The following is a 25,165-nucleotide window of genomic DNA, read 5'->3' on the forward strand; positions in this document are numbered from 1 at the left end:
CAGCCAGAGCCCGGACTTGAACCCGATCGAACATCTCTGGAGAGAAGATAGCTGTGCAGCGACGCTCCCCATCCAAACTGACAGATCTTGAGAGGATCTGCAGAGAAGAACGGGGCAAACTCCCCAAATACAGGTGTGCCAAGCTTGTAGAGTCATACCCAAGAAGACTCAAGGCTGTAATCGCTGCCAAAGGTGGTTCAACAAAGTACTGAGTAAAGGGTTGAAACTTAACCTGTTTGGGCTGCAGCCCGACACCGGTACACTTATGACAACATCCAGCTCAAGTGCAGGGCGCGAAATTCAAAAGATATTTTTTTTTAATATTTAACTTTCACACATTAACAAGTCCAAGACACCAGATGAAAGGTGCACATCTTGTGAATCAAGCCAACATGTCCGATTTTTAAAATGTTTTACAGGGAAGACACAATATGTAAATCTATTAGCTAACCACGTTAGCAAAAGACACCAATATTCTTACTCCATCAGTTTATGACTCCATCAGTAGCTATCACAAATTCGGCCAAATAAAGATAAAAATAGCCACTAACCAAGAAACAACCTCATCAGATGACAGTCTGATAACATATTTATTGTATAGCATATGTTTTTTTCGAAAAATTTGCATATTTCAGGTATAAATCATAGTTTACATTTCAGCTACAATCAGAAATTGCACCGAAAGCAGCCATAATATTTACAGACACCAACGTCAAATACCTAATTACTTGTCATAAAACATTTCTGAAAAATACATAGTGTACAGCAATTGAAAGACAGGCATCTTGTGATTCTAGACAATATTTCCGATTTATTAAATGTTTTACAGCGCAAACAAAATGTAGCGTGATATTAGCATAGCCACAATAGCCAGAGACACTTGGGCGCCCACGACCAGTCAACATGCACGACAGATATTAGAAATAGCATCATAAAATGTTTCTTACTTTTGGTGATCTTCCGTCAGAATGTTGGATAAGGTGTCCTTTGTCCAGAACAGTCGTTGTTTTGATCTGAAACGGCAAATATCCCTCTTCATTTAGCATGGGCACTTGCCAAGTGGCACGGATCACTCCAACGTCAACAAAGTTAGAGAACGGAACACGGCAAAACTCCCGAAAAAAATTCAATAATCAGATTAAACTATATTGAAAAAACATACGTTACGATGATATGGTCACATGTATCAAATAAAATCTAAGACGGAGATGTTCGTCGTTCATAACGACAGCTAAACAGAAAGCATATCCATGTCCTCTTTCGCGCGCTCCAGAAACAGGATATGGACGGTCACGTCAAACAAAGACCTTTTATTCCACCTCAGACCAAGATAGACACAAAATTTCTTCTCTCACCGCATCTTGACAACCAGGGGAAGGCGTAGGAAGTGTATGTAGACTCTTACGTATCACGCCCATGTATAGGCATGCAGTTGAACAGAGCATCGATTTCTGACATTTCACTTCCTGGTCAGGAAAAGTGCTGCAGAAGGAGTTCTGTTTCACTCAGAGAAATAATTCAAACGGTTTTAGAAACTAGAGAGTGTTTTCTATCCAATAGTAATAATTATATGCATATTGTACGAGCAAGAATTGAGTACGAGGCCGTTTGAAATGGGCACATTTTATCTGGCTACTCAATACGCCCCCTGCAGCCATAACAGGTTTTAAGCAGACGTTATATTTCAGTTAAAAACCTGTTTTTGTTTGGGCTTTATGGGGTGTTGTGTGTAGATTGATGAGGGGGGGGGGGGGGGGATGATTTAATCAATTTTAGAATAAGTCTGTAACGTAACAAAATGTGGAAAATGTCAAGGGGTCTGAATACTTTCCGAATGCACCGTATCACTGAAATAGGACATTTCCATAAGTGCTCAGAACCTTTAGGGTTTTTACAGGGAATAGAACACCACTTATAGTTACATTACTGTGATGTGGCAATGCTTTGTGTCATGTAATTAATATACTGTCCCCAGGCTGGGCTCATATTTCATACAGAAGGCTCCCATCTCCATTAGTGGTGTGTATTTTGTCATGTGCTATGTTTTATGTGGACCCCAGGACGAATAGCAGCTGCTTCTTCAACAGCTAATGGGGATCCTAATAAAATAAAATAAATCCTAAAAAATTGATCATTAGTTACCATCTGTTGTGGTGTTGTTCAAATAACAGCACCACACGTGTAGTGATGAGAGAGTAGAGTGACTTGTACGCTAAGCCACCACTGTAGCTGGAAATCACATTAGTGAAGACAGGCCATTTCACTGTGTTCAGACAGACACACATTTACATGATTTGAGTCCCTCTGCCTCATATGTCTGTCTGCCTACTGGAGAACAACAGACCTGACAACCTTCCAACTAAAACAATCAGGGAAGCTGTAAATCACACTGTGCTTTTGGCCTGGCCCCGTAACCAGAGGAGTTTCAGAACCACAATGCAGCTCTTCAGCTTCTCAGAGACTATCTAGATAATTAGATTGGACACTTCAGCTTCTCAGAGACTATCTAGATAATTAGATGGACACTTCAGCTTCTCAGAGACTATCTAGATAATTAGATGGACATTTCAGCTTCCCAGAGACGATCTAGATAATTAGATGGACACTTCAGCTTCTCAGAGACTATCTAGATAATTAGATGGACACTTCAGCTTCTCAGAGACTATCTAGATAATTAGATGGACACTTCAGCTTCTCATAGACTATCTAGATAATTAGATGGACACTTCAGCTTCTCAGAGACTATCTAGATAATTAGATGGACACTTCAGCTTCTCAGAGACTATCTAGATAATTAGATTGGACACTTCAGCTTCCCAGAGACTATCTAGATAATTAGATGGACACTTCAGCTTCTCATAGACTATCTAGATAATTAGATTGGACACTTCAGCTTCCCAGAGACTATCTAGATAATTAGATGGACACTTCAGGTCCTCAGAGACTATCTAGATAATTAGATGGACACTTCAGCTTCTCAGAGACTATCTAGATAATTAGATGGACACTTCAGCTTCCCAGAGACTATCTAGATAATTAGATGGACACTTCAGCTTCTCAGAGACTATCTAGATAATTAGATGGACACTTCAGCTTCTCAGAGACTATCTAGATAATTAGATTGGACACTTCAGCTTCCCAGAGACTATCTAGATAATTAGATGGACACGTCAGCTTCCCAGAGACTATCTAGATAATTAGATGGACAAAAGCAACTGTTAATGATAGAAGGAGACTGTGTAGCAGTCCATCTGTGATTGTGGACAGGTAGCTGTGTGTTTATTCCTGACATGGTTGTTGTTGTTGTTCTTCTTGTTGTTGTTGTTGACTCTGTGTAAATAGCGAGCCCCGTTGTGTTGTCTTGGTGACCGAAGGAGCTCAGAACCATGTGTGTGTTCCTCCTCTTGGTATTACAGACGCTGTTATTTAACAGTTGTTCAGTCAAGGCCTTTGTCGCTTTGGGACTGATATACTGTCCACCCCTCACTCTGAATAACTCTTATCTGAAGGCCCTGATATATTGTCCACCCCTCACTCTGAATAACTCTTATCTGAAGGCCCTGATATACTGTCCTGTCCACCCCTCACTCTGACTAACTCTTATCTGAAGGCCCTGATATACTGTCCACCCCTCACTCTGACTAACTCTTATCTGAAGGCCCTGATATACTGTCCACCCCTCACTCTGAATAACTCTTATCTGAAGGCCCTGATATACTGTCCACCCCTCACTCTGAATAACTCTTATCTGAAGGCCCTGATATACTGTCCACCCCTCACTCTGAATAACTCTTATCTGAAGGCCCTGAAATACTGTCCACCCCTCACTCTGACTAACTCTTATCTATAGGCCCTGATATACTCTCCTGTTCACCCCTCACTCTGAATAACTCTTTTCTGAAGGCCCTGATATACTGTCCTGTCCACCCCTCACTCTGACTAACTCTTATCTGAAGGCCCTGATATACTGTCCACCCCTCACTCTGAATAACTCTTATCTGAAGGCCCTGATATACTGTCCTGTCCACCCCTCACTCTGAATAACTCTTATCTGAAGGCCCTGATATACTGTCCACCCCTCACTCTGAATAACTCTTATCAGAAGGCCCTGATATACTGTCCACCCCTCACTCTGAATAACTCTTATCAGAAGGCCCTGATATACTGTCCACCCCTCACTCTGAATAACTCTTATCAGAAGGCCCTGATATACTGTCCACCCCTCACTCTGAATAACTCTTATCAGAAGGCCCTGATATACTGTCCTGTCCACCCCTCACTCTGACTAACTCTTATCTGAAGGCCCTGATATACTGTCCACCCCTCACTCTGACTAACTCTTATCAGAAGGCCCTGATATACTGTCCACCCCTCACTCTGAATAACTCTTATCAGAAGGCCCTGATATACTGTCCACCCCTCACTCTGAATAACTCTTATCAGAAGGCCCTGATATACTGTCCACCCCTCACTCTGAATAACTCTTATCAGAAGGCCCTGATTTACTGTCCTGTCCACCCCTCACTCTGACTAACTCTTATCTGAAGGTCCTGATATACTGTCCACCCCTCACTCTGAATAACTCTTATCAGAAGGCCCTGATATACTGTCCTGTCCACCCCTCACTCTGACTAACTCTTATCAGAAGGCCCTGATATACTGTCCTGTCCACCCCTCACTCTGACTAACTCTTATCAGAAGGCCCTGATATACTGTCCTGTCCACCCCTCACTCTGACTAACTCTTATCTGAAGACCCTGATATACTGTCCTGTCCACCCCTCACTCTGACTAACTCTTATCTGAAGGCCCTGATATACTGTCCTGTCCACCCCTCACTCTGACTAACTCTTATCTGAAGGCTGGAAAAACATTTTCTGAATATTATGTTGTATCCCAAATGGCACTCAATAAGCTGCACTACTTTAGACCAGGGCCCATTGGCTCTAAAGTAGTGTATTATATAGGGAAAAGGGTTCTGGTCTAAAGTAGTGCACTATATAGGGAATAGGGAGCTGTCCAGGTCCCACACTATCCCAGGTCCACTGACTGCACAGTGCACTCCCGCAGCCAGTCAGTGTTGACGCTCCTCAGTCCCCACCTCCCTGCCATGCCAAGGGAATGTGTTGACCCTCCTCAGTCCCCACCTTCCTGCCATGCCAAGGGAATGTGTTCCCCCTCCTCAGTCCCCACCTCCCTGCCATGCCAAGGGAAGGTGTTGACGCTCCTCAGTCCCCACCTCCCTGCCATGCCAAGGGAAGGTGTTGACGCTCCTCAGTCCCCACCTCCCTGCCATGCCAAGGGAATGTGTTCACCCTCCTCAGTCCCCACCTCCCTGCCATGCCAAGGGAATGTGTTCACCCTCCTCAGTCCCCACCTTCCTGCCATGCCAAGGGAATGTGTTCCCCCTCCTCAGTCCCCACCTTCCTGCCATGCCAAGGGAAGGTGTTGACCCTCCTCAGTCCCCACCTCCCTACCATGCCAATGGAATGTGTTCACCATCCTCAGTCCCCACCCCCCTGCCATGCCAAGGGAATATGTTCACCCTCCTTAGTCCCCACCTCCCTGCCATGCCAAGGGAAGGTGTTGACCCTCCTCAGTCCCCACCTCCCTGCCATGCCAAGGGAATGTGTTCACCCTCCTCAGTCCCTACCTTCCTGCCATACCAAGGGAATGTGTTCACCCTCCTCAGTCCCCACCTTCCTGCCATGCCAAGGGAATGTGTTCACCCTCCTCAGTCCCCACCTCCCTGCCATGCCAAGAGGATGTGTTCCCCCTCCTCAGTCCCCACCTTCCTGCCATGCCAAGGGAATGTGTTCACCCTCCTCAGTCACCACCTTCCTGCCATGCCAAGGGAATGTGTTCATCCTCCTCAGTCCCCACCTCCCTGCCATGCCAAGGGAATGTGTTCATCCTCCTCAGTCCCCACCCCCCTGCCATGCCAAGGGAATGTGTTCACCCTCCTCAGTCCCCACCTTCCTGCCATGCCAAGGGAATGTGTTCACCCTCCTCAGTCCCCACCTTCCTGCCATGCCAAGGGAATGTGTTCACCCTCCTCAGTCCCCACCTCCCTGCCATGCCAAGGGAATGTGTTCCCCCTCCTCAGTCCCCACCTTCCTGCCATGCCAAGGGAATGTGTTCATCCTCCTCAGTCCCCACCCCCCTGCCATGCCAAGGGAATGTGTTCACCCTCCTCAGTCCCCACCTCCCTGCCATTTCAAGGGAATGTGTTCATCCTCCTCAGTCCCCACCCCCCTGCCATGCCAAGGGAATGTGTTCATCCTCCTCAGTCCCCACCCCCCTGCCATGCCAAGGGAATATGTTCACCCTCCTCAGTCCCCACCTCCCTGCCATGCCAAGGGAATGTGTTCACCCTCCTCAGTCCCCACCTTCCTGCCATGCCAAGGGAATGTGTTGACCTCCTCAGTCCCCACCTTCCTGCCATGCCAAGGGAATGTGTTCCCCCTCCTCAGTCCCCACCTCCCTGCCATGCCAAGGGAATGTGTTCACCCTCCTCAGTCCCCACCTTCCTGCCATGCCAAGGGAATGTGTTCACCCTCCTCAGTCCCCACCTTCCTGCCATGCCAAGGGAATGTGTTCACCCTCCTCAGTCCCCACCTTCCTGCCATGCCAAGGGAATGTGTTCACCCTCCTCAGTCCCCACCTTCCTGCCATGCCAAGGGAATGTGTTCACCTCCGTCTTAGTGTTTGATGTGTCTTATTAAGGTGTTGTTTTGACCCGTTCCCCTCGCCGTTCCCCTCGCCGTTACCCTCGCCACTCCCCTCGCCGCTCCCCTCGCCACTCCCCTCGCCGCTCCCCTCGCCTCTCCCCTCGCCGTTCCCCTCGCCTCTCCCCTTGCCGTTCCCCTCGCCGCTCCCCTCGCCGCTCCCCTCGCCGTTCCCCTCGCCTCTCCCCTCGCCGTTACTCTCGCCTCTCCCCTCGCCTCTCGCCTCGGCGTTCCCCTCGCCGCTCCCCTCGCCGTTCCCTTCGCCGTTCCCCTCCCCGCTCCCCTCCCCGTTCCCCTCGCCGTTCCCCTCGCCGATCCCTTTGATGTAGTGTGAAGTCAAGGGATCGGACTGTACAGTCCGGTGTTTGTTCTGGGGCTTCTGGAACACTCCACCTGGCTCTGTTGAAATCTGAGATAAAGGGGGTGAGATTTAGTAGATCGCTGCGCTGAGGAAGGGGAACCTTGGCGATATTGTTAAACCATGTGAACATACTAGGTTACAACATGTAATACGCTGAGCTGCTGTCATCTCCGGGGCGTATAGATGGGAATGACCTGTGTGTGTGTGTGTGTGTGTGTGTGTGTGTGTGTGTGTGTGTGTGTGTGTGTGTGTGTGTGTGTGTGTGTGTGTGTGTGTGTGTGTGTGTGTGTGTGTGTGTGTGTGTTTGACCTCATCACAGCTGTATTCTTACACTCTTCCAGAAATCCAACACCCACAGAATAAAGACGTATAACTGACAGTGGAATATTTGCTGAAGTGATGAGTTGGGGGGAAACGAACGATTAAATTGTCGCATTTTAACAGTTTCACTCAACTTTTGGAGCTTAGTCACATGATGTTTCAGTTCTCAATACATAAACAGAACAGCTGGGAAAGTGGTGTGATCTGTAATGTTAATCTCTCTCCTCTCTCCCTTTATGTCCCCCCACCTCTCTCTCTCTCTCCTCCCCTCTCTCTCTCTCTCTCTCTCCCCCCCCGCCCCTCTCTCTCTTTCTCTCTCTCTCTCCCTCCCCCCTCTCTCTCTCTCTCCCTCCACCCTCTCTTCCTCTTTCCACAGTGATCTGAGTATGAACAACCTGACCCTGTTGTTCTCCGGTGCCCTCTCCAACCTTCACTTCCTTGAGGAGCTGTGAGTATGACAGCCGCTTCCTAACCAGATAGGAGATACAATAAATCCCCTCTCAGCCTTATCACCGGAGGGAAACTGTCTGTCAAAGCCTTATCTTATCTAGCATCGTTCCCATGGCGTTCATGTCAAACAATTACAATAAATACCATAATCTTGTGATTTACAGCGATTTGTTTTTTGTTAGATTAGAGTAGGACAGTTCTATGTGATGTCAGAAGGCTTGTATGTATGTGTAGTACCTACAGTGTTACACAACTACTGGGAGAGGAGAGGAGAGGAGAGGAGAGGAGAGGAGAGGAGAGGAGAGGAGAGGAGAGGAGAGGAGAGGTGGTGGAATGTCCTGTTGCAGCTGGCCTGGATGTCCTTGTAGACATACTGAGGCAACTGACAGGAACTACCCAACCGGAATCCCCGGTCTCTCAGTTCTCTCTCTAACCCAACCAGCTAAGACAGGGACCCACGAGTGCATTCCAAACGGCCCCCTATTCCCTATATATTGCACTACTTTGGACCATTCCCTCCCGTAGGGCTCTGGTCAAAAGTAGTACACTATATAGGGAATAGAGGGCCTTTTGGAACACAGCCCACCGCTCTCTACGCTGCTGCCACAACGAGCCAGCGAAATGGGCCTGCGTCCAGATTTTTATTTTTTTTAAACATTACAATCTAGATCCCCTTTGCTTTTATTTTCTAAACTCTGTTAAAGAGACTGCTCTGACTTTTGTAGGAGTTGTTAAATGGGGAAAAACTCAGGAAATTAAATTGAGATTGTTCTGGCTCGAGTTCCCGCTTCAAAGACTTATGAGCGGTTTCCTAATGAAAACCTGACGGAACCTTAGAACCCGTCCCTGGAGAATAGAAGGGCTACTGCATCACAGGGAGGACGTCGAGGGCTTGTGTCCCCAATGGCACCTTAAACCCTATCTAGTGTACTTCCTGTACCAGGGCCCAAAGCTCTCTGGTCAAATATATAATATAGTGTTTTATCTCCGTTATCTATGGCAGTGGTTCCCAACCTGTTTGGGTTACTGTGCCCCCGAGTGCATTTTGCTTCTGCCCGGAGAACCCCTCAAGTAGCCTGTCATATACTGTATTCTATTCTATCCTATTCTACTGTATCTTAGTCTATGTACAGTCTATACTGTATTCTATACTATTCTACTGTATCTTAGTCTATGTACAGTCTATACTGTATTCTATACTATTCTACTGTATCTTAGTCTATGTACAGTCTATACTGTATTCTATACTATTCTACTGTATCTTAGTCTATGTACAGTCTATACTGTATTCTATACTATTCTATTCTACTGTATCTTAGTCTATGTACAGTCTATACTGTATTCTATACTATTCTACTGTATCTTAGTCTATGTAGAGTATATATTGTATTCTATACTATTCTACTGTAGCTTAGTCTATGGACAGTCTATACTGTATTCTATACTATTCTACTGTATCTTAGTCTATGCCGCTCTGACGATGCTCGTCCGTATATTTATGTATTCTTAATTCCATTCCTTTACTTAGATTTGTGTGTACTGGGTATATGTTGTGTAATTTGTTAGATATTACATATCAGATATTACTACACTGTCGGAGCTAGAAACACAAGCATTTCGCTACACTCACATTAACATCTGCTAACCACGTGTCTGTGACCAATAACATTTGATTTGATTCATTCTCATTTTACCAGTAGACTTGTGGTGTCATGAGTCTTCTCACCCTCCCCCAGGTGTCCTAGTAGCCCTGGATGGGAACCACTGGTCTAGGGAGTAGGAACCAATGGTCTAGGGAATAGGAACCACTGGTCTAGGGAGTAGGAACCACTGGTCTAGGGAGTAGGAACCACTGGTCTAGGGAATAGGAACCACTGGTCTAGGGAGTAGGAACCACTGGTCTAGGGAATAGGAACCACTGGTCTAGGGAGTAGGAACCACTGGTCTAGGGAGTAGGAACCACTGGTCTAGGGAGTAGGAACCAATGGTCTAGGGAGTAGGAACCACTGGTCTAGGGAATAGGAACCACTGGTCTAGGGAGTAGGAACTACTGGTCTAGGGAATAGGAACCACTGGTCTAGGGAGTAGGACCCAATGGTCTAGGGAATAGGAACCACTGGTCTAGGGAGTAGGAACCACTGGTCTAGGGAGTAGGAACCAATGGTCTAGGGAATAGGAACCACTGGTCTAGACAGTAGGAACCACTGGTCTAGGGAGTAGGAACCAATGGTCTAGGGAGTAGGAACCACTGGGCTAGGGAATAGGAACCACTGGTCTGGGGAATAGGAACCACTGGTCTAGGGAGTAGGAACCAATGGTCTAGGGAATAGGAACCACTGGTCTAGGGAGTAGGAACCAATGGTCTAGGGAATAGGAACCAATGGTCTAGGGAGTAGGAACCACTGGTCTAGGGAGTAGGAACCACTGGTCTAGGGAGTAGGAACCACTGGTCTAGGGAGTAGGAACCAATGGTCTAGGGAATAGGAACCACTGGTCTAGGGAGTAGGAACCACTGGTCTAGGGAGTAGGAACCACTGGTCTAGGGAGTAGGAACCACTGGTCTAGGGAATAGGAACCAATGGTCTAGGGAATAGGAACCACTGGTCTAGGCAGTAGGAACCACTGGTCTAGGGAGTAGGAACCACTGGGCTAGGGAATAGGAACCACTGGTCTAGGGAGTAGGAACCACTGGTCTGGGGAATAGGAACCACTGGTCTAGGGAGTAGGAACCAATGGTCTAGGGAGTAGGAACCACTGGGCTAGGGAATAGGAACCACTGGTCTAGGGAGTAGGAACCACTGGTCTGGGGAATAGGAACCACTGGTCTAGGGAGTAGGAACCAATGGTCTAGGGAATAGGAACCACTGGTCTAGGGAGTAGGAACCAATGGTCTAGGGAATAGGAACCACTGGTCTAGGGAGTAGGAACCACTGGTCTAGGGAGTAGGAACCACTGGTCTAGGGAGTAGGAACCAATGGTCTGGGGAATAGGAACCACTGGTCTAGGGAGTAGGAACCACTGGTCTAGGGAATAGGAACCATTGGTCTAGGGAGTAGGAACCACTGGTCTAGGGAGTAGGAACCACTGGTCTAGGGAGTAGGAACCACTGGTCTAGGGAGTAGGAACCACTGGGCTAGGGAGTAGGAACCACTTGTCTAGGGAATAGGAACCACTGGTCTAGGGAGTAGGAACCACTGGTCTAGGGAATAGGAACCACTGGTCTAGGGAATAGGAACCATTGGTCTAGGGAGTAGGAACCACTGGTCTAGGGAGTAGGAACCACTGGTCTAGGGAATAGGAACCATTGGTCTAGGGAGTAGGAACCACTGGTCTAGGGAGTAGGAACCACTGGTCTAGGGAGTAGGAACCACTGGTCTAGGGAGTAGGAACCACTGGGCTAGGGAGTAGGAAACACTGGTCTAGGGAGTAGGAAACACTGGGCTAGGGAGTAGGAAACACTGGTCTAGGGAGTAGGAACCACTGGTCCAGGGAGTAGGAACCACTGGTCTAGGGAGTAGGAACCACTGGGCTAGGGAGTAGGAACCACTGGTCTAGGGAATAGGAACCACTGGTCTAGGGAGTAGGAACCACTGGTCTAGGGAATAGGAACCACTGGTCTAGGGAATAGGAACCATTGGTCTAGGGAGTAGGAACCACTGGTCTAGGGAGTAGGAACCACTGGTCTAGGGAATAGGAACCATTGGTCTAGGGAGTAGGAGCCACTGGTCTAGGGAGTAGGAACCACTGGTCTAGGGAGTAGGAACCACTGGTCTAGGGAGTAGGAACCACTGGGCTAGGGAGTAGGAAACACTGGTCTAGGGAATAGGAACCACTGGTCTAGGGAGTAGGAACCACTGGTCTAGGGAGTAGGAACCACTGGTCTAGGGAGTAGGAACCACTGGGCTAGGGAGTAGGAAACACTGGTCTAGGGAGTAGGAACCACTGGGCTAGGGAGTAGGAAACACTGGTCTAGGGAGTAGGAACCACTGGTCCAGGGAGTAGGAACCACTGGTCTAGGGAATAGGAACCATTGGTGTAGGGAGTAGGAACCACTGGTCTAGGGACTAGGAACCACTGGTCTAGGGAGTAGGAACCACTGGTCTAGGGAGTAGGAACTAGTGGTCTAGGGAATAGGAACCACTGGTCTAGGGAGTAGGAACCACTGGTCTAGGGAGTAGGAACCACTGGTCTAGGGAGTAGGAACCACTGGTCTAGGGAGTAGGAACCACTGGGCTAGGGAGTAGGAACCACTGGTCTAGGGAGTAGGAACCACTGGGCTAGGGAGTAGGAAACACTAGTCTAGGGAATAGGAACCACTGGTCTAGGGAGTAGGAACCACTGGTCTAGGGAGTAGGAACCACTGGTCTAGGGAGTAGGAACCACTGGTCTAGGGAGTAGGAACCACTGGTCTAGGGAGTAGGAACCACTGGTCTAGGGAGTAGGAACTACTGGTCTAGGGAGTAGGAACCACTGGGCTAGGGAGTAGGAACCACTGGTCTAGGGAGTAGGAACCACTGGTCTAGGGAGTAGGAACTACTGGTCTAGGGAATAGGAACCACTGGTCTAGGGAATAGGAACCACTGGTCTAGGGAGTAGGAATCACTGGTGTAGGGAGTAGGAACCACTGGGCTATACAGTAGGTAAACCCACTGCACTAACAGTTCATATACATGGATCATTAAAAACCCTAGAGCGTTAGACAGGGATTTGAATTTATGTCCCAAACTCATTCCAGGAATGAAATCAACACACACAGAGTGATTTCTGTGCTCATGTTACTAAGAGTCTTGTATTCTCACACAAAACCGTAGAAACTCTAGGATGTTAAATGTTTTGGCAGAAAACACCAGATTTTTAAGTAATTACCTGGAATTGAGATGATCCCTGGCAACTACCCCACCAACTGGACCATCGCTTACAGTGTTATTATCGAACTCAACACACAGCGTCTACTGGCAGACAGCGTCTACTGGCAGACAGCGTCTACTGGCAGACAGCATCTACTGGCAGACAGCATCTACTGGCAGACAGCATCTACTGGCCCTGCTGTGTTCTTCCGTTATTATCTATAACTCAACACACAGCGTCTACTGGCAGACAGCATCTACTGGCAGACATCATCTACTGGTAGACAGCATCTACTGGCAGACAGCATCTACTGGCAGATAGCATCTACTGGCAGACAGCATCTACTGGCAGACAGCATCTACTGGCAGACAGCGTCTACTGGCAGACAGCATCTACTGGCAGGCAGCATCTACTGGCAGACAGCATCTACTGGCAGACAGCATCTACTGGCAGACAGCATCTACTGGCAGACAGCGTCTACTGGCCCTGCTGTGTTCTACCGTTATTATCTATAACTCAACACACAGCATCTACTGGCAGACAGCATCTACTGGCAGACAGCATCTACTGGCCCTGCTGTGTTCTTCCGTTATTATCTATAACTCAACACACAGCGTCTACTGGCAGACAGCATCTACTGGCAGACAGCATCTACTGGCAGACATCATCTACTGGCAGACAGCATCTACTGGCAGACAGCATCTACTGGCAGACAGCATCTACTGGCAGACAGCGTCTACTGGCAGACAGCGTCTACTGGCAGACAGCGTCTACTGGCCCTGCTGTGTTCTACCGTTATTATCTATAACTCAACACACAGCATCTACTGGCAGACAGCATCTACTGGCAGACAGCATCTACTGGTAGACAGCATCTACTGGCAGACATCATCTACTGGTAGACAGCATCTACTGGCAGACAGCATCTACTGGCAGACAGCATCTACTGGTAGACAGCATCTACTGGCAGACAGCATATACTGGCAGGCAGCATCTACTGGCAGACAGCATATACTGGCAGACAGCGTCTACTGGCAGACAGCATCTACTGGCAGACAGCATCTACTGGCAGACAGCGTCTACTGGCTGACAGCATATACTGGCAGACAGCATCTACTGGCAGACAGCATATACTGGCAGACAGCGTCTACTGGCAGACAGCGTCTACTGGCAGACAGCGTCTACTGGCAGACAGCATCTACTGGCAGACAGCGTCTACTGGCAGACAGCATCTACTGGCAGACAGCATCTACTGGCAGACAGAGTCTACTGGCAGACAGCGTCTACTGGCAGACAGCATCTACTGGCAGACAGCATCTACTGGCAGACAGCGTCTACTGGCCCTGCTGTGTTCTACCGTTATTATCTATAACTCAACACACAGCATCTACTGGCAGACAGCATCTACTGGCAGACAGCATCTACTGGCCCTGCTGTGTTCTTCCGTTATTATCTATAACTCAACACACAGCGTCTACTGGCAGACAGCATCTACTGGCAGACAGCATCTACTGGCAGACAGCATCTACTGGCAGACAGCATCTACTGGCAGACAGCATCTACTGGCCCTGCTGTGTTCTTCCGTTATTATCTATAACTCAACACACAGTGTCTACTGGCAGACAGCATCTACTGGCAGACATCATCTACTGGCAGACAGCATCTACTGGCAGACAGCATCTACTGGCAGACAGCATCTACTGGCAGACAGCATCTACTGGCAGACAGCGTCTACTGGCAGACAGCGTCTACTGGCCCTGCTGTGATCTACCGTTATTATCTATAACTCAACACACAGCGTCTACTGGCAGACAGCGTCTACTGGCAGACAACATCTACTGGCAGACAGCATCTACTGGCAGACAGCATCTACTGGCCCTGCTGTGTTCTTCCGTTATTATCTATAACTCAACACAAAGCGTCTACTGGCAGACAGCATCTACTGGCAGACAGCATCTACTGGTAGACAGCATCTACTGGCAGACATCATCTACTGGTAGACAGCATCTACTGGCAGACAGCATCTACTGGCAGACAGCATATACTGGCAGACAGCGTCTACTGGCAGACAGCATCTACTGGCAGACAGCATCTACTGGCAGACAGCATATACTGGCAGACAGCATCTACTGGCAGACAGCATATACTGGCAGACAGCGTCTACTGGCAGACAGCGTCTACTGGCAGACAGCGTCTACTGGCAGACAGCATCTACTGGCAGACAGCGTCTACTGGCAGACAGCATCTACTGGCAGACAGCATCTACTGGCAGACATCATCTACTGGCAGACAGAGTCTACTGGCAGACAGCGTCTACTGGCAGACAGCATCTACTGGCAGACAGCATCTACTGGCAGAAAGCGTCTACTGGCCCTGCTGTGTTCTACCGTTATTATCTATAACTCAACACACAGCATCTACTGGCAGACAGCATCTACTGGCAGACAGCATCTACTGGCCCTGCTGTGTTCTTCCGTTATTATCTATAACTCAACACACAGCGTCTACTGGCAGACAGCATCTACTGGCAGACAGCATCTACTGGCAGACATCATCTACTGGCAGACAGCATCTACTGGCAGACAGCATCTACTGGCAGACAGCATCTACTGGCAGACAGCATCTACTGGCCCTGCTGTGTTCTTCCGTTATTATCTATAACTCAACACACAGCATCTACTGGCAGACAGCATCTACTGGCAGACAGCATCTACTGGCCCTGCTGTGTTCTTCCGTTATTATCTATAACTCAACACACAGCGTCTACTGGCAGACAGCATCTACTGGCAGACATCATCTACTGGTAGACAGCATCTACTGGCAGACATCATCTACTGGTAGACAGCATCTACTGGCAGACAGCATCTACTGGCAGACAGCATCTACTGGTAGACAGCATATACTGGCAGGCAGCATCTACTGGCAGACAGCATCTACTGGCAGACAGCATCTACTGGCAGACAGCGTCTACTGGCAGACAGCATATACTGGCAGGCAGCATCTACTGGCAGACAGCATCTACTGGCAGACAGCATCTACTGGCAGACAGCATCTACTGGTAGACAGCATCTACTGGCCCTGCTGTGTTCTACTGTTATTATCTATATCTCAACACACAGCATCTACTGGCAGACAGCATCTACTGGCAGACAGCATCTACTGGCAGGCAGCATCTACTGGCAGACAGCATCTACTGGCAGACAGCATCTACTGGCAGACAGCATCTACTGGCAGACAGCATCTACTGGCAGACAGCATCTACTGGCAGACAGCATCTACTGGCAGACAGCATCTACTGGCAGACAGCATCTACTGGCAGGCAGCATCTACTGGCAGACAGCATCTACTGGCAGACAGCATCTACTGGCAGACAGCATCTACTGGCAGACAGCATCTACTGGCCCTGCTGTGTTCTACTGTTATTATCTATAACTATTATCTATTCTGAGTCTGGTATCCTGAGCTGTGTGTGTGTGTGTGTGTGTGTGTGTGTGTGTGTGTGTGTGTGTGTGTGTGTGTGTGTGTGTGTGTGTGTGTGTGTGTGTGTGTGTGTGTGTGTGTGTGTGTGTGTGTGTGTGTGTGTGTGTGTGTGTATTTGTCCTCCTATGTGTGGACTCCACTGTCCTCCACCATCACTGTTCAGTGAGGAATGCTGGGTATTCAGGGCAGCTGAACGTTCCGGCCCAGTTAAAAGCAGTAATACCATCTCCCTCTAATGCAATAGTTATCAGGAGTGATGACACTGGGCCGTTCCCCAGCAGAGCAGCACAGAAATCTAATCAGGACATTGTTACTAAAACAGACTTGTTTATGGAGCCGCCCCTAAAGTAGACGCAGCAAGTATGGAAACAATGTCTTCCCTCTGTCAGCTCTGTTAGAGCTCTGTTAGACGTGCCAGCTCGCAGGTCACACACACACAAACACACACACACACAAACACACACACACACACACACACACACACAAACACACACACACACACACACACACACACACACAAACACACACACACACACACACACAGACACACACACAGACACAAACACACACACACACACACACAGACACATGCCAGTGTGGTTAGGGGGAAGCGAGCGGTGGAACGGTCGGAGCGAGTGGTGGCTTGTGGAGGGCGATGTGGTATGGGGGTTGTCACAGGATGGGGGGGGGGGGGGGGTCCGCGAGTGGTGGCCTGTGGGGGCAGGGATGGTATGGGGGAGCTGGTAAGGTTGGAGGGGGTCACGGGGGCTGAGGAGAGTAGAGGATTTCAGGTCGTTACCATACAGCTGTTTTGGAAGCAGGGTGGAGCGGCCCTCTCAGGTTCAGTTACTCCCAGACACACAGAACAGTTTGCCTGCATGTTGGCTCCTCCGAGCCCCCTGGACGGACGCACCAGCAATAGGCTACATTAAGCAACGGGATGACACATGAATGAATTGGGTCAACATCTGACTGGTGTACGCACGCAGGGGGCGTGTCTGAGTCTCGGGGTGCGTTCCAAGTGGCTGTCTGTCCCCTATAGAATGACCCCTATGGACCCTGGTCAGAAACACTGCCCTATGTACAGGTAACTGACAAAATAAAGGAAACACACAAATCAAAAATATTTGTAAATAATTCCTTAAAGTAGAAGTTTTGGAGATTGTTAATGTTACTGTCCCCACCACAACAATAAAAAAAATACTTAAATACATGTAATTTTGTCCTTGAAACATTACATTTAAATACTGTAGAAGTGGCAATATGGCCGACCGGTGACTTCAAAGCCTCTCAATGGCCCAATACATAGCATCAACAATCCAGGGTTTATATAGATCATTGTTTAAACCCTCTATGGTCATTGAAGACCCCTCTTTCAAAGTCACTGAGATCTCTTCTTCTAGCCATGGAAGCCAAGATAATGAGCAACTGGGAATTTTTATACATGACCCCTAAGCATGATGGGATGTTAATTGCTTAATTAACTCAGGAGTCACACCTTTGTGGAAACACCTTGCTTTCAATATGCAATACTTTGTATCCCTGATTTACTCAAGTGTTTCCTTTATTTTGCCAGTTACCTGTAGGGCACCCTGGTCAAAAATAGGTGAGGAGAGGGGTGAGGAGAGGGGGTGAGGTGAGGAGAGGAGCGGGGGGTGAGGGGAGGAGAGGGGTGAGGAGCAGGCGGTATGGAGAGGTGAACAGTGTCTGGTTTCTCCCCTCTCTCTCGGTGCGTAGTGAAACACTGTGTCACATGTCACAGAGAGAGTAGTAGTGGTTGTAAGTAGTAGAGTACCAGGAATAGCTAGATTAGGTATTTAGTAATCAGAGCTCTCTCTCTCTCTCGCTCCGTCTCTGTCTCGCACTCTCTCTCGGTCCGTCTCTCCCTCTCTCTCTGTCTCTTTCTCTGTCTCTCTCTCTCTGTTTCTCTGTCTCGCTCTCTCTCTCTGTCTCTGTCTCTCTGTCTCTCTGTCTCGCTCTCTCGGTCCATCTCTCCCTCTCTCTCTGTCTCTGTCTCTCTCTCGGTCCGTCTCTGTCTCGCTCTCTCTCTCGGTCCATCTCTCCCTCTCTCTCTGTCTCTGTCTCTCTCTCTCTCTCTTTCCCTCTTCTTTCTCTCTCTCTGTCCTCCCTTTTTCTCTCTCTCTATCACTTTCGGCTTTCTCTGAACAGTCAGTTGATCAACATGTTAAGTTAACACGAGACTCACTCTACAGACCCATAAATCCTGTCGTTGTATTGGAAAGTGAATTTCACCATGTTTGGAATGTAATCCGACCAACCCCAGAACAAGTGACTTAGACATGGCTGTTATTTCACTGCACGGGGTCATTTATTGGAATATTTATGAAATGTGATGAAATGAGTAGTGTGTGTGTGTGTGTGTGTGTGTGTGTGTGTGTGTGTGTGTGTGTGTGTGTGTGTGTGTGTGTGTGTGTGTGTGTGTGTGTGTGTGTGTGTGTGTGTGTGTGTGTGTGTGTGTGTGTGTGTGTGTGTGTGTGTGCGTGCGTGCGTGCGTGGGTGTGTGTGTGTGTGGTGTAGCTGCTGGCATAGGGCCTCCAGATATAAACAGAGCCCTGTCAGAGGGCATGTTGAATTTGGTGAGGAGCGGTGGTGTGTGTATGGTTTGTGTATGTGTGTGTGTATATGGTGTATGTGTGTGTGTGTATATGGTGTGTGTGTGTGTGTGTATATGGTGTGTGTGTATACATGCTAGCCCACTCAGTCCCATGTCAAGAGTCTCATGTATGTGCAGTATTTGCTCCGTCAGTCTGAACTCTGACCCCTCGTTGAAAGGTTGAATTCCATTGTATCGGCTTGTGTTCTGAAAATCACATGACGTCACCGGCATGGAATTGATGACAAAATCGTGTTTGGACGTTTCTGTTAAGAAATGCAATAGCAGAATGGAGCAGTACGATACCCTTGCATTGTACAAAACTTTTCAACAATAAATGTGCACTTTTTAAAAAAAATCAATCAAAATGAGTGATTACCATTGAACGATAATGACGTTTCACCCCCAAATCATTGCTAATTGAACAATAATATAATCACATAAGGGTCTCCTAGCCAGAGCATCCAATCAAATCAATCAAATTTTGGGGTCATGGCGTCCCATTTGATCTAGTCTTCAATACGTGAGAGAGGTTGACAGTTTGCCCTCAGGATGCCATCTCTTTCTATGGTTCCTGTGTTCCCCTTAGCCTCCCAGCTGGTCTCATACCATCAGACCACAGAGAGAACCCAGTGGTCACAGGTCTCAGACCACAGAGAGAACCCAGTGGTCATAGGTCTCAGACCACAGAGAGAACCCAGTGGTCACAGGTCTCAGACCACAGAGAGAACCCAGTGGTCACAGGTCTCAGACCACAGAGAGAACCCAGTGGTCACAGGTCTCAGACCACAGAGAGAACCCAGTGGGCACAGGTCTCAGACCACAGAGAGAACCCAGTGGGCACAGGTCTCAGACCACAGAGAGAACCCAGTGGTCACAGGTCTCAGACCACAGAGAGAACCCAGTGGTCACAGGTCTCAGACCACAGAGAGAACCCAGTGGGCACAGGTCTCAGACCACAGAGAGAACCCAGTGGTCACAGGTCTCAGACCACAGAGAGAACCCAGTGGTCACAGGTCTCAGACCACAGAGAGAACCCAGTGGTCACAGGTCTCAGACCACAGAGAGAACCCAGTGGTCACACACAACAGGGGTCAATACAGAGCCAGGGGTCAGGGGTCAATACAGAGACAGGGGTCAGGGGTCAATACAGAGCCAGGGGTCAATACAGAGCCTTTGGTCAATACAGAGACAGGGGTCAATACAGAGCCATTGGTCAATACAGAGACAGGGGTCAACACAGAGACAGGGGTCAACACAGAGCCAGTCAAAACACAGTGTCTCCGACGACAGACAGACAGACAGACAGACAGGGAGGTTAATGCTGGGTCAGACAGACAGACAGGGAGGTTAATGCTGGGTCAGACAGAGGGAGGGAGGGAGGGAGGGAGGCAGCAGGTACATGGTGTTTTACTGAGATGTGTGCGTTGGCCAGGGGGATTGATCTCTCTGCCACCCTCGCCACCCTCGCCAACTGGACTCAGCCTGACCCCGGCTCTGAAGCCCAGAACATGATGCTAGGTGCTGTTCCAGTCTGTTGGCAATCCCGTACCAGGACCACACACACACACACACACACACACACACACACACACACACACACACACACACACACACACACACACACACACACACACACACACACACACACACACACACACACACACACACACTGAGTGGTCTGCCTGGTCTGATTCACAGGGCAGTGGTCGGGGGGCCCCTGTCGTTCCCAGCGAGGGCCGATATTCAGCGCCGCCCCGTCAGAAACAGCACCCCTGTGACAGAACACGGGGAAGTGCACACTGGGTATTTATGGATCCCTGACCTCCTTCTCGACCTGATTCCCGCAGGCGTGAGGAATGTCGGGGTCGTTGTCGCTGGTCTCGGCGCTGAGCCCGTCCCGTCTCTGAGACACAATATCACTGGACATCAATGAAACAAAACGGACTGAAATGGGGAGCGACTACCTCAACTTTTTTCCATTTCAAAGCTTTTCACTATGGTGTGCTCTAATTAATATGACCCACAGTACTGATAGAAGACTGTGGCAATACAGTGATAGACTTAGTTCATGTTCAGTCAGACACGTTTATTTCTCTGTGGATGGTGCTCTGTGGATGGTGCTCTGTGGGTGGAGCTCTGTGGATGGAGCTCTGTGGATGGTGCTCTGTGGATGGTGCTCTGTGGATGGTGCTCTGTGGATGGAGCTCTGTGGGTGGTGCTCTGTGGATGGTGCTCTGTGGATGGTGCTCTGTGGATGGTGCTCTGTGGATGGTGCTCTGTGGATACTTTGATGACTGAAGGGAGGTCACAGTAGTGTACACTGAAAGGTCATGTTGTGATAGATTAACACATGTTGATTAAAGTACTGAACAGACTGTCAATGTCCCTATATAGGGAATAGGGCTCTGGTCTAACTCCTGTTGTGATAGATTAAAGTACTGAACAGACTGTCCATGTGGAGACAGTCTAACTCCTGTTGTGATAGATTAAAGTACTGAACAGACTGTCCATGTGGAGACAGTCTAACTCCGTGTTGTGATAGATTAACATATGTTGATTACAGTACTGAACAGACTGTCAATGTGGAGACAGTCTAACTCATGTTGTGATAGATTAAAGTACTGAACAGACTGTCCATGTGGAGACAGTCTAACTCATGTTGTGATAGATTAACACATGATTGTCCTGCAGATGGACACCTTGTGTTGATGTCGCCAAACCGATGCCTAGATTTTATCGAGATGTTTGGCTTTCATCGTTGGCAGACGACGTTGTAAACCATCTTGTTGGTGCCCGTTGTCTCTGCTCCGTTCTGAAGGCTCTGATTTGATTTGCTATGGACACCGGGTTCTGAGAAAGAGTCTCTGTGTCGGCATGGATACAAGCCTGGAAGGTTGTTTTCAAGTGGACCCCTTTGTAGAAAGAGTTTCCATAACTACTGCTGCTATCTTCCCATCTCCTGTTGAGTTGCTCTGGTATATTTGTCATGTAAATATCAATTGAATATGTATTTCTGCTGCATTCCTCCATTGCGGCGGGCCAAGATTTGACAGACTGGCTTCACATGGATGGCATGCGTCCCAAAGGGCACACTATTCCCTATGTAGGGAATAGGGTTCTGGTCTAAAGTAGTGTACTATATAGGGAATAGGGCTCTGGTCTAAAGTAGTGCACTATATAGAGAATAGGGCTCTGGTCTAAAGTAGTGCACTATATAGAGAATTGGGCTCTGGTCTAAAGTAGTGCACTATATAGGGAATAGGGTGTAATTTGGAACAGAGACATCCTGTTATCTGAGTAGCAGATGATGAAGAGATGAGGAGGAAGAGCTGGACAGAGGTTCAATGTCATCGTCATTGGACCCTACAATCCTCCTCCAGTGAACCCCCTGGAACCTGATAGAATCTCTCATCTATCTATCTATCTTCGTTGTTTCACAGCTAAATGAGCTCCATCCTCCTCCAGTGAACCCCCTGGAACCTGATAGAATCTCTTATCTATCTATCTATCTTCGTTGTTTCACAGCTAAATGAGCTCCATCCTCCTCCAGTGAACCCACTGGAACCTGATAGAATCTCTCATCTATCTATCTATCTATCTTCGTTGTTTCACAGCTAAATGAGCTCCATTCTCCTCCAGTGAACCCCCTGGAACCTGATAGAATCTCTCATCTATCTATCTATCTATCTTCGTTGTTTCACAGCTAAATGAGCTCCATCCTCCTCCAGTGAACCCCCTGGAACCTGATAGAATCTCTCATCTATCTATCTATCTTTGTTGTTTCACAGCTAAATGAGCTCCATCCTCCTCCAGTGAACCCCCTGGAACCTGATAGAATCTCTCATCTATCTATCTATCTTCGTTGTTTCACAGCTAAATGAGCTCCATCCTCCTCCAGTGAACCCCCTGGAACCTGATAGAATCTCTCATCTATCTATCTATCTTTGTTGTTTCACAGCTAAATGAGCTCCATCCTCCTCCAGTGAACCCCCTGGAACCTGATAGAATCTCTCATCTATCTATCTATCTATCTTCGTTGTTTCACAGCAAAATGAGCTCCATCCTCCTCCAGTGAACCCCCTGGAACCTGATAGAATCTCTCATCTATCTATCTTCGTTGTTTCACAGCTAAATGAGCTCCATCCTCCTCCAGTGAACCCCCTGGAACCTGATAGAATCTCTCATCTATCTATCTATCTATCTTCGTTGTTTCACAGCTAAATGAGCTCCATCCTCCTCCAGTGAACCCCCTGGAACCTGATAGAAACTCTCATCTATCTATCTTCGTTGTTTCACAGCTAAATGAGCTCCATCCTCCTCCAGTGAACCCCCTGGAACCTGATAGAATCTCTCATCTATCTATCTTCGTTGTTTCACAGCTAAATGAGCTCCATCCTCCTCCAGTGAACCCCCTGGAACCTGATAGAATCTCTCATCTATCTATCTATCTTCGTTGTTTCACAGCTAAATGAGCTCCATCCTCCTCCAGTGAACCAAGTGGAACCTGATAGAATCTCTCAACTATCTTTCTATCTATCTTCGTTGTTTCACAGCTAAATGAGCTCCATCCTCCTCCAGTGAACCCCCTGGAACCTGATAGAATCTCTCATCTATCTATCTATCTTCGTTGTTTCACAGCTAAATGAGCTCCATCCTCCTCCAGTGAACCCCCTGGAACCTGATAGAATCTCTCATCTATCTATCTATCTATCTTCGTTGTTTCACAGCTAAATGAGCTCCATCCTCCTCCAGTGAACCCCCTGGAACCTGATAGAATCTCTCATCTATCTATCTATCTTTGTTGTTTCACAGCTAAATGAGCTCCATCCTCCTCCAGTGAACCCCCTGGAACCTGATAGAATCTCTCATCTATCTATCTATCTTCGTTGTTTCACAGCTAAATGAGCTCCATCCTCCTCCAGTGAACCCCCTGGAACCTGATAGAATCTCTCATCTATCTATCTATCTTTGTTGTTTCACAGCTAAATGAGCTCCATCCTCCTCCAGTGAACCCCCTGGAACCTGATAGAATCTCTCATCTATCTATCTATCTATCTTCGTTGTTTCACAGCAAAATGAGCTCCATCCTCCTCCAGTGAACCCCCTGGAACCTGATAGAATCTCTCATCTATCTATCTTCGTTGTTTCACAGCTAAATGAGCTCCATCCTCCTCCAGTGAACCCCCTGGAACCTGATAGAATCTCTCATCTATCTATCTATCTTCGTTGTTTCACAGCTAAATGAGCTCCATCCTCCTCCAGTGAACCCCCTGGAACCTGATAGAATCTCTCATCTATCTATCTATCTTCGTTGTTTCACAGCTAAATGAGCTCCATTCTCCTCCAGTGAACCCCCTGGAACCTGATAGAATCTCTCATCTATCTATCTATCTTCGTTGTTTCACAGCTAAATGAGCTCCATCCTCCTCCAGTGAACCCCCTGGAACCTGATAGAATCTCTCATCTATCTATCTATCTTCGTTGTTTCACAGCTAAATGAAGAAACATCAATACGCATAATTTCATCTGTCTTTTTTTGTGTTCCCTTCTTCTCTTCACAGACGTCTAGCAGGCAACGATTTGACGCACATTCCCAAAGGAGCGTTCTACGGCCTCTTCAATCTCAAAGTCCTGTAAGTAAACCCCTCCTCTCATGTCTCTCAACCATCTTTTACCCACCTCTTCCAAGATGGGGACATCATGTGGTGAGGCAATAGGTTCCAGGTCTCTCTCTCTCTCTCTCTCTCTCTCTCTCTCTCTCTCTCTCTCTCTCTCTCTCTCTCTCTCTCTCTTTCCGTCTCTCTCACTCTCTCCCTGTCTCTCCCACTCGATCTCTGTCTCTTTCTCCACCTCTCTCTCTCTCTCTCTCTCTCTCTCTCTCTCTGTCTTTCCACCTCTCTCTCTGTCTCTCTCTCTCTCTCTCTCTTTCCACCTCTCTCCCTGTCTCTCTCACTCTCTCCCTGTCTCTCCCACTCGATCTCTGTCTCTTTCTCCACCTCTCTCTCTCTCTCTCTCTCTGTCTCTCCACCTCTCTCTCTCTCTCTCTCTCTCTCTCTCTCTCTCTCTGTGTCTCTCCACCTCTCTCACTGTCTCTCTCTCTCTCCCTCTCTCTCTCTCTCTCTCTCTCTGTCTCTCCACCTCTCTCACTCTTTCTGTCTCTCTCTCTCTCTGTGTCTCCGTCTCAAACCAGAGGCGATTATCTCTGTTTTCTCAGCAGAAGTGTTTTTACTGTGAGTTGACCTGGAGGTCAGTGTTTCTCCTGCTACCTCTCAAGTCTCTCCACAAAGAGCCTTGGACAGGGATCAGATGATTCACAGGAATCTTTAATTATGAAAATGTGCTGGTAATTTATAGTAATTGGT

At 48.1% G+C, this 25,165-nt stretch overlaps 1 protein-coding gene across 1 annotated transcript in view; it reads left to right on the forward strand.

Moving 5' to 3' along the window:
• The window catches only part of LOC129838296 (leucine-rich repeat-containing G-protein coupled receptor 5-like), a gene marked incomplete in the record, with an annotated part of 131,651 nt that overhangs the window by 65,240 nt on the left and 41,246 nt on the right, over positions 1-25,165 (forward strand). Inside the window, 2 exon segments of the mRNA XM_055905185.1 lie at positions 7,786-7,857; positions 24,365-24,436. Of these exon segments, the coding sequence (XP_055761160.1) occupies positions 7,786-7,857; positions 24,365-24,436 (144 nt within the window).

Source organism: Salvelinus fontinalis, chromosome 39, assembly GCF_029448725.1.
Source record: "Salvelinus fontinalis isolate EN_2023a chromosome 39, ASM2944872v1, whole genome shotgun sequence".
NCBI lineage: Eukaryota > Metazoa > Chordata > Actinopteri > Salmoniformes > Salmonidae > Salvelinus > Salvelinus fontinalis.